Source organism: Stomoxys calcitrans, chromosome 4 (assembly GCF_963082655.1).
Source record: "Stomoxys calcitrans chromosome 4, idStoCalc2.1, whole genome shotgun sequence".
NCBI lineage: Eukaryota > Metazoa > Arthropoda > Insecta > Diptera > Muscidae > Stomoxys > Stomoxys calcitrans.
Genome location: NC_081555.1, coordinates 145,622,509 through 145,632,463, shown reverse-complemented (window position 1 = coordinate 145,632,463; position 9,955 = coordinate 145,622,509). Strand labels below are relative to the sequence as shown.

General features: G+C 41.1%; 1 protein-coding gene across 1 annotated transcript; it reads right to left on the bottom strand.

The window, feature by feature from the left end:
- Positions 1–661: 661 nt before the first annotated feature.
- On the bottom strand, positions 662–4,687 carry LOC131997041 (uncharacterized). Its single transcript, XM_059367300.1, has one exon. The coding sequence runs from the start codon at positions 4,685–4,687 to the stop codon at positions 662–664; it is 4,026 nt and encodes a 1,341-aa protein (XP_059223283.1).
- Between the last annotated feature and the right edge of the window lie 5,268 nt (positions 4,688–9,955).

Here is a 9,955-nt window from a genome sequence, read left to right as displayed (position 1 = left end):
GTTTACCTTGGTACAAAAACGTTCGAAGACCAAGCCGGCGGAACGTCGCATACGCGATTCTGGACATTATAGAGGACTGGCTTACCAGGACTCGCACAGAAGCCCAACTGTCGACGTCTTCACCGGTTATGCGTATAATGGCCGTCGGCACAAAAACAATGTCCCATAAGAAGCGGGGCGGTGTCACAGGCACGTCTATATTGAGGGGTGCCTCTTCGAGTTGAGGGGCCCCATGGAGTAGGGTGTGATGACGATCATGACAACGGCGGCACCCTGTGAGGCTTGTACAGTCTGGCGCTAGGTGACTTCTTGCCAGGCAATTTCTACAATAGCCTCTCCTTTCCACTGTTTCGTACCGTTGGTACGGGGTTTTGTCTCGAAAGCGCTGGCATGAGTTAAGAGCGTGGTCATCTTGGCAAAGACCACATGAATACTGCCATGTACTTGGACGACCACGCCCACGTTGCAAGTCCCGGTCCGCTCCAGGATGTCCTCTTTCCTGGCGATTGCCATCACGTCTTTCATTGTGTCGTGCGCCACGATTGTTTTCGCGAGGTCTTTCCTCCTCCTCTTGCCAATCTCCACGGGGTAAGTAGGCCGCCATTCCTGTAAGAAAAGTCTTGTGAGTACCGTGTTCTAAGGTTCGTGAGTACCCGACTAGTCATGCGGAAAACAATTTGACAATTTTAGTAATGGGTCTAGTGACTATTCCGTTTGACGTTCTAACATCTACTACTCTTATATTTTGATCTGTACCATGATAGGCCCTTTCAATGCGACCCATTGTCCATTCCGTAGGAGGGAACCTATCGTCTCTGATTACAACTAAATCATCCTTTGCGAGATTTTCCTGCTGATATTTCCATTTGGATCTGCGGTGCAATTCTTTCAAATACTCCGACTTCCATCGTTGGCAAAAGTATTGAGATACTATTTTGAGTCTTTTCCACCTATTAGCAAAAGAGACATCCTGATCTGAAACATCAGGCTCCGCTGGGGTCAGAAGTGGTGTACCAATAAGAAAGTGGCCTGGAGTCAAAGGCGAGAAGTCATTGGGGTCGTCGTTGGCTGGACTCAGCGGTCTGGAATTTAAGCAAGCCTCTATTCGAGTCAAAATTGTGGACAATTCCTCGAACGTAAAGTTCATTTTCGGAATAAACTTGCGCAAGTGGGATTTAAAAGACTTGACACCCGCTTCCCACAGGCCGCCCATGTGAGGGGCACCAGGAGGAATAAATTTCCAAACTAGATTTTGATAAACATTCTGCTGCAGCGTTTGGTTTTGTAGAGTCTTTAAGAACTCTAGACGATCCTTTTTAAGTAATTCAGAGGCGCCCACAAAGTTTTTCCCATTATCGGAGTAGATACAGGCCGGACAACCTCTACGAGCAATAAAACGCGAAAACGCCGCTAAAAAAGATTGTGTAGAAAGATCGGTTGTTGCCTCCAAGTGTATGGCTTTTGTCGCAAAACAAACAAAGATACAGACGTACCCTTTGGTAATCAGACAAGCACGACCTGAATAGTTTTTAATATTAAAGGGTCCTGCAAAGTCAACCCCGGTATTGGTAAAGGGTCTCGAGAGTGAAGTGCGCTCAGGTGGAAGGGACGCCATTATTTGTGATTGCAAGTGCTTTTTATACAAAATACAGGTCTTGCAGTTGTGTATAACTTTCTTAACAAGGGGTTTTAACCGAAATATCCAAAATTCTGATCGCAATAATCGTGTCATGAGCTGGTTGCCTCCATGAAGTGTTATTTTGTGTGCAAACTCGACAAGAAGTTGAGTCATTCTTGCATCATATGGCAAGAGAATGGGATGCCTTTCATTGTATGACAGTGCCGGTGATTGGACTAGACGCCCATTGGACCGCATAACCCCTTTCGAGTCTAAAAATGGGTTCAATGACAAAAGGCTACTGCTGGGCGACAATTTAGTTTTCTGTTCTAAATTGTGGTATTCGGAAGCAAAGTACTGTTTCTGAGTCATAACTAAGAGTCGTTGCTTTACGTCTTGTATTTCTTCAGCGGTAATCTTCCCAGACGAGATTCTAAGATGCGATCGACCTGCGCTAGTGTTTCGCCAAAATCTTAAAACATAACACAAAACTCGATATGCTCGAGACAAAGAAGAGAATCTTTCGAGAGGGTCTTCAAAGGTTGTAGTAGCAAAAACTTTAACTGCTTTCGCTTCTAAACTCGTGTCACTAAAAACTTCGTACGTTGGCCACCTGTCTTTCGGAAGTTTTAACCATAGGGGTCCGTGCCACCACAAATGATGACCTTTCAAGTCAGATGGTGAGCACCCTCGACTGGCAACATCCGCAGGGTTACTTTCGGAGTCAATATGCAGCCAATTTTCAACCCCGACGTTTTCCAATATCTCCGAGACGCGATTTCCCACAAATGTGCTCCAAGCACAAGGTGGTTCCTTGAGCCATGCTAGAACAATTGTTGAGTCAGTCCAGTAGTAAGTTGTGAAGTTAGAAATTTGAAGCTTAGCTATAATTGACGACGCAAGCTTTGATAATAAAACAGCCCCGCATAACTCAAGCCTTGGTAGCGAGATTTTCTTTATGGGGGCTACACGAGTCTTAGCAGCGAGCAAATATGTTTCTGTCTTGTGGTCTTCATGTTCCACTCTTATGTAAAGAGCTGCTCCGTACGCACTCTCAGACGCATCACAAAACCCGTGAACTTCAACTTGACACGAAGGCACAAACTGAATCCATCTTGGAACTTTTACTGATTCAATTTCCCCACAGTTTTTTACAAAGGTTTGCCAGTTTATTAATGCTATTGCTTTGAGCGTGTCATCCCAGTCTATTTTGTCAAGCCATACTTGCTGCATGACTAGCTTGGCGATTACAATAACTGGGGCCAACCAACCACAAGGGTCAAACAATTTGGCAATGGATGATAAGACCTCTCTTTTTGTGTACGTTGGTCTGACTTCTAATGATGGTGGTGTGAATGTGAAATAATCCCCAGAAATATTCCACCGAATACCAAGGGTTTTGGTTGAAGAGTCCTCCGAGAGCTCAAGCCAATTTACTGGCAGCAATTGATCGGCAGGTAAGTCTTGAATGACTTTGTGATCATTTGCTGTCCATTTCATGAGTTGAAATCCAGCCGAGTCAAAGGCTGAGATTAACTCTTTACGAGATCGGATGGCTTCTTCAATTGTGTGAGCCCCGACCAGAACATCATCAACATACAGATTCTCTTGAATGATCTTTGATGCTAAGGGGTATGTGTCCGCCACGTCTTCCGCAAGTTGAAGAAGTGTTCGGATTGCAAGGAATGGTGCGCAATTTACTCCAAACGTGACTGTCAAGAGCTCAAAATCCTCGACTTGGTCCTTTGGAGATTTTCTAAAAAGTATTCTTTGGAATTGTGTCTGATTAGGGTCTAGGAGAATTTGCCGGTACATCTTCGTTACGTCCGCATTGAATACGTATTTGAAGAATCTCCACTTCAAAATTTGTAACACAAGGTCTTGTTGAAGAATGGGTCCAGCAAACAGGTTGTCGTTGAGGCTTCTTTTGTTCGAAGAAGGACTTGACGCATTGAAAACCACTCTAAGTTTCGTTGTGAGTCGATCTGGCTTGATGACAGCATGATGCGGCAAATAGTAATTGGGAGTCTTAGTTACCTCCTCGGCCGATAATCTCCTCATGTGTCCAAGTTCCAGATATTCCAGAATAGTTTTATCATATTGTTCCTTTATTTCAGGCGTTGCCTGCAGCTTCCTTTCCATTCGATAAAATTGTGCTAAAGCGATGTTTCTAGAACTTCCTAGTTCTTCGCAATTTTTAAACGGTAGGGTCACAACGTATCTTCCATTTTGGTTTCGGCGAGTGGTTGTCTTAAAGTTTTGTTCACAAACCATGTCCTCTTCAGACCTCAAAATCTTTTTGGGGGTCTCCTCCACCTCCCAAAAACGTGTAAGTATTTTCTCTATCGATATTGTGTTGTGCAGAGAAACTCGGTTACCCCCTGTAGTTCCTTGTGCTATGGGTCCACCAACGATCCATCCAAAAACTGTGTTCTGTGCCAAAAGTGTGCCGACTGATTTCATAGGAGATCCAATGTCAAAAATAAGGGGTCCTATGTCCATTCCTATTAGAAGGTCAACCGGTTGGCTAATATAGAATTTTGGATCTGCCAAATCAAGGTTGGCAACATCCCGAAGTTGTGCTAGGTCTAAGTTTTGTGGTGGTAAATTAGAAGGAAGGGCCTTCAAGACAGGCGCCCAAACCTCCAACTCAAATCGAGGGTCTAAGCTTGAACGCAAAGTAAAGAGACAAGCTTTGTTCGAAGTTTCGGCTACCATCTGGCTAAGCCCCGTGACGTGTACCAAGTTTCGCTTAGTTGGAAGACTCAATTTGTTCTTGAGTTTATCTGTTATAAAGGTGGACTGCGATCCAGAGTCAATAATAGCTCTGGCATCGAATAGTTGTCCTCTAGATTCTATCTGCACTACGGCAGTAAATAGCAAAGTTTCCCTAGGATGACGCTCACTAATTTGCTTATCCCGAAGGGTCAGGGTGGTGATGTTACTTTGTCTTGTGTCAGGAGTGGACTGTATAATTGTCGTAAGAGCGGTAGCACTAGTACTGGGTCGCGCTACATCTCTGGCTGGGTCTTGGCTACTAGCTTGGGTTTCCGTTCCCTTGTGTAGCATTGTGTGATGCTTCAAGTTGCATTCTCTACATGAAAATTTGCTCTTGCAGTCTTTTACCCCGTGATTAGATGAAAGGCAATTGTAGCATAAGTGTGAAACCTTCACGATGTGAATCCTATCATTGATATTTTTCTCAATAAACTTCGGACAATCCCGAATGAAATGCGTTGCTTTACAAATCTGGCAACTTTGAGCCGTTTGGGTAGGTTTTGCCGGAGGCTGTCTTGCATTAGCATTATTCTTAGCACCAGAACTGTGGGTCTTTTGTGAAATGTTCGTGTGAAAGCTGTTGAAAAACTTTTTGTTCTGGTCCTGCTTATTGTGACTTGGCTTACTAAAACTTGGTTTAATATTGCTTACAGACTCGAGGGTCTTAAACTTATGGGTCAGAAATCTGTCAAATTCCGCCCATGTTGGAAGAGTCTTGCAATCATTTAACGAATTCTCAAACTCCTCTAGAAATTGTCTAGGTAACCTTGCCGAACATAAGTAGATCAAGATCGGGTCCCATTTTGTAACATCCACGCAAAGTATTTCAAGAGTTTGTATACAGCTATTAACAGTGCGCTGCAGCTTCTGAACTGACTGAGAACATTCTACCGTAACATTTGGCAGATTAAAAAGAATCTTTAGCTGTTCGTTGACCTGCATTCTTTTATTCTCATATCTGTCAGTTAAATTGGACCAAGCTAATAAAAATCCATCATTTGTCAAAGGAACGTGGCTTATCATCTCCCTCGCCTCTCCTGCGGTCTTTTGTGTCAAATGAAAAAGTTTTTCAACGTTGCTTAGCCTTGGATTCCTAATATAAATTGCAGTGAAAAGGTCCCTGAATGTTGGCCAAGCTGTATATCCTCCCTTGAAAGTGTCTGTATCACACGGGGGGAGTCTAGAGACTGGCATAAAATCCCTTTCCTCGGATCTTACTTGCTGTATCGACTCTCTTTCTGCCTTCTCCTGGATCGCCTGTTCTTTAAATGCATTAATATCCGCGTTCAATGAACCTATGACTCGCATATAGCTTTCCCTAGCGTCTTTGTAATGAGATCGAAGCTTGTTTCTATCCATGGGTGTTTCGCCCTCCGCTGCAACATGATCGCGGCATTCTAAGTATGATTTTTTAACGTTGTTCCAAAGCGAATCCAGCTCCACTCTTAGAGCCTCCAGGCTATGAACATTATCCTCGGATCTCGCTGCGGCGAATGTGCTGTCGAAATCCACCAAGTCATTGACGCTATTTGCAAATCTATCACGTATAGCTTTCTCCATTTTGCCAAAAATTCCTTGCTACTAAAATTTTCCAATTCGAGAAAATTTCAGAGAAGGGTCAAGCAAAACACTATTTAATTGTCTCGGTTCAGGACCTAAATTCAAAAAAACTCAATTTTCCTTGAAGGGTCCGATGCCGACTATCAAAGCGGATTCCCAAACTAAATGGCACAGTCTTCGTTCGTCTGTGGAGGCGGATTAATGATAATGGAAGAACAAATAAATTTCCTCTCAAGGCAGCGGGTCAATCAATTCAGTGCTTCAGAGAAAGGCGAACAGAAACCCACTTTCAATAAATCGTGGCGAATTGCAATACGAGGGACGTGGTATTTGCGCCCCAATAGACAGTCTTCAAGAAAGCAGATAATATCTCTGTCGATTTGTAAAATGTTGGGACAATTTTTTCTTTTTTTACCCAATCGATTTAGGTCACTTTGCTCTACAACGTATCATTTCATCTAAGCCAGCGACAAAATTTCAAAAAAAAAAAAAAAAATCGCAAACACAGTCACGTCTTAATAAAGAGCCAACAACAAAGACCCTGTGATTCAAAAATCAAATTCAATTCTGACTAGGCCTCTATACCACAAGGATCGTATCTAATCAACGAGGCACAAATTTAAAACAAAACAGGATGAAAATGGCATAGATTCGATTTGGGTCACTTTTCACATTAAATTCAAAATGGACGTAAATATTTCCGAAATTCCTTAATAAATTTTTTGAAAATCAAAAATGGCCGTCGAGTCCCCTTCTTCAAACGTATATAGGGTCAGTGGATCGCTTTGCATATGTGTGTCACAAAATTCATATGAGTCAAAAAATGGCGGGTCACTAAACTCACTCCATTGGGCATCAAAGCATTTATCGCATGAACTAGTCTATAGCACGCAAAAGGTAAGTATACAGGGTCATGCACAGGTTTCGAGTATTTTTTTGCCACATAATTACAATGAGAGTCAAGAAGTGCGGCACCTGGTATTCTCTCCTTGTGTCGTGCTTTTATATACGCATGTAAATGGGTACTCACTTTGAAGGTAAGGTTTGAGTGTATGTGTAGAGGTATACGTGTGTGTGTGTGTCTGTAGACGCCGGCCTTCTAATGTCCGTCCGCTCAAAACCTTATGGCTGAATTGCTGGAATGCTCGTAACGGATTTAAGATTTCTGGATCAATCTCTTGTTATGTAACGCGACCCCGAACCGAGCTTTTGTTTTGTTGTTGTGTAGATTAATTGATCTTGCAGCACGCTCACAATGTCTCTTGTACAATTTTGATTATTTTCTATTATTATTATTTTTTTTTTAAACAAAAAATAAAATTTTTTACTTTTTCCAATGTATTTTAGCTTTTCACAAAGGGATGTAACACAACTAATGTCTGTGAACCACCAAAATCACACTTTTCGAAATGGCCACTTAATTTAAAAATTTTTTGAAATAACCACACTTTTTTTTTCACAAATTCGGCTCCGAATGGACCAAAATGTTTCTTTACGAACTTTGGTTTTGCCTTTTTTTTCCACAAGACTAGATTGCTTTTTTTGTTTCAATTCAATTTGTTTATTTTCACAGGTTTGTATTTTTTTTGTTCCACTGTGCAATATTTACAATGTAGTATAAGCTTAATTAGGTAAGTGCAATATAAAACGAGGCAAGTGCAATATAAATTAAGGTAAGTGCAGTATAAATTAGTTTAAACACTTTGTGCAATAATTAGGTGTTAAGAAAATATATGTAGGTAAATTTTAACAGTGTAGATAATAAGTAGTTAGTAATTTTATAATTTTTCTTGTGTTTCTTGCAATTTTTATTTCACTAATTTCCTTAGGTAAGTATTCTTCTTGTTTTTGTTTTGTTTTAATTTCAAGGTAGGTATTTAGGGTTCACAATATAGGTAAGTATGTTTATTTTCTAGATGGTAAGTATTTTTAAACAATTTCACATTTCAAACAGTTCTTAATTTCTTTGCTGTGTACAATTTAATTTCACTTTTTCTTTCTTTTTCCTTGCTCACAGGTTCTTTTTGTTGTTCTTTTTTTTTCTTGGTCGCGGGGGTTTATATGCGTACGGGAGTTAAGCTTGACTTCGAATAATTACCAAAAAGAAAAGAATATCATCTGCCAGTGGTTGGCGATGAACATTTGTTTGGCTGAATAACAACAAACAAGTATGTACCCAGCGACTGCATATACGCACGTTGGTATGAGTGCGTGTGTGTTTTACATGACAGACCGCTAGGCACATACCTGTTGCGTTTAGCTAGCACAGCAGCTATGATAAAAAAAATAGCACAACCATGAACAGACGCTAAATTTATAAGAGCAGCATTTTTATCATCCAACTTTTCGCCAAAAATAATGATGTAATGAATTTTACCCCCATGACCCCATTTGTGTGTTTAAGACTGTGTGCTACTAATCAATATTGGTAAGTGTGAATATATGGCTGCCTGTGTGTTTGTGTGTGTGTGTGTATTGTGTGAATATGGATATTCTCAATGTGAAACTATTTCAAGCGTAAAAAATAAGTTTAAGCTATTTGCCACTTGACTTGAGCTGACATCTCGTTGTGAACTCGTTTTGTCGTTGCAGGGTTTTTTTATATCTTCAGCGATCTCCTTTTTTTTCCAGGGGATGACGACAACGGATGTCATTACAATGCAGCGGCAACATCACACCAATGTGCCATATTCGTTTACAATCAAATGCACATATGAAGGAAGAGCGGGGAGTAGTTGAGGTTGAAATCACATATACAAGGGCCTCTTTCAAAGGGCTGATATTTGCAATTTAGACAAATTTTAAAAGGTTTGGCAGGAGATGAAATGTGGGCCTTTTTCAATGGGCCCATATTTGGAATTTAGACAAATTTTAGAAGGTTTGGCAGGAGATGAAATGTGTAGTATTCTAGACATTTGAAGAAGATAGTTTAACAAGTAAAAAGGCATTAAGTTCGGCCTGGCGATACCCACTACCTCAGATATATATATATAAACCACCTTTCGTCATAATCCGGTGAAAAATACAAAATTTTTGCCCCCATAGCAGCTATATCATAAAATGGCCCGATTTGGACTAAATCCGGCACGGAGATGAAGTGCTCTAATAAGTAAAAATCATTGTTCAATTTTGTCGAACAAAGTAATAGGCTTTTTGGTATCTATATTTAAATATAGACCGATCTCAACCATATACGACACGGATGGCGAAAGGCCTAACATAAGTCACTGTGTCAAATTTAGAGAAATCGGATTATAATAGCGCCTTTTATGGGGCCAAGACTTTAAATCGAGAGATCGGTCTATATGGCAGCTAAATTCAAATCTGAACCGATGTGGGCCAAAATTGAAGAATTATGTCAAAGGCCCTAACGCAACTCACTGTTCCAAATTTCGGTGAAATCGGACGATAAATGCGCCTTTTATGGGCCCAAAACCCTAAATCGAGAGATCGGTCTATACGGCAGCTATATCCAAATCTGGTCCGATCTGGGCCTAATTGACGAATGATGCTGAGGGCCTAACTCAACTCAATGTCCCGAATTTTGCTGACATCGGACAGTAAGTGCGCCTTTTATAGGCCCAAAACATTAAATCGAGAGATCGGTCTATATCGCAGCTATATCCAAATCTGAATCGATCTAGGCCAACTTACAGAAAGATGTTCAGGGGCCTAACACAACTCACTGTCCTAAATTTCAGCTAAATCGGATACTAAAAGTGACTTTTGTAGGCCTAAGACCCTAAATCGGAGGTTCGGTCTATATGACAGCTATATCCAAATCTGAACCGATCTGAGCCAAATTGCAGAAACACGTTGAGGGGCCTAACACAACTCACTATCCAAAATTTTGCCAACATCAGACAATAAATGCGCCGTTTATGGCCCCAAAACTTTAAATCGAGAGATCGGTCTATATGGCAGCTATATCCAAATCTGGACACGATCTGGGCTAAATTGCAGAAAGTTATCGAGGGGGCTAATACAATTCAAACAAAT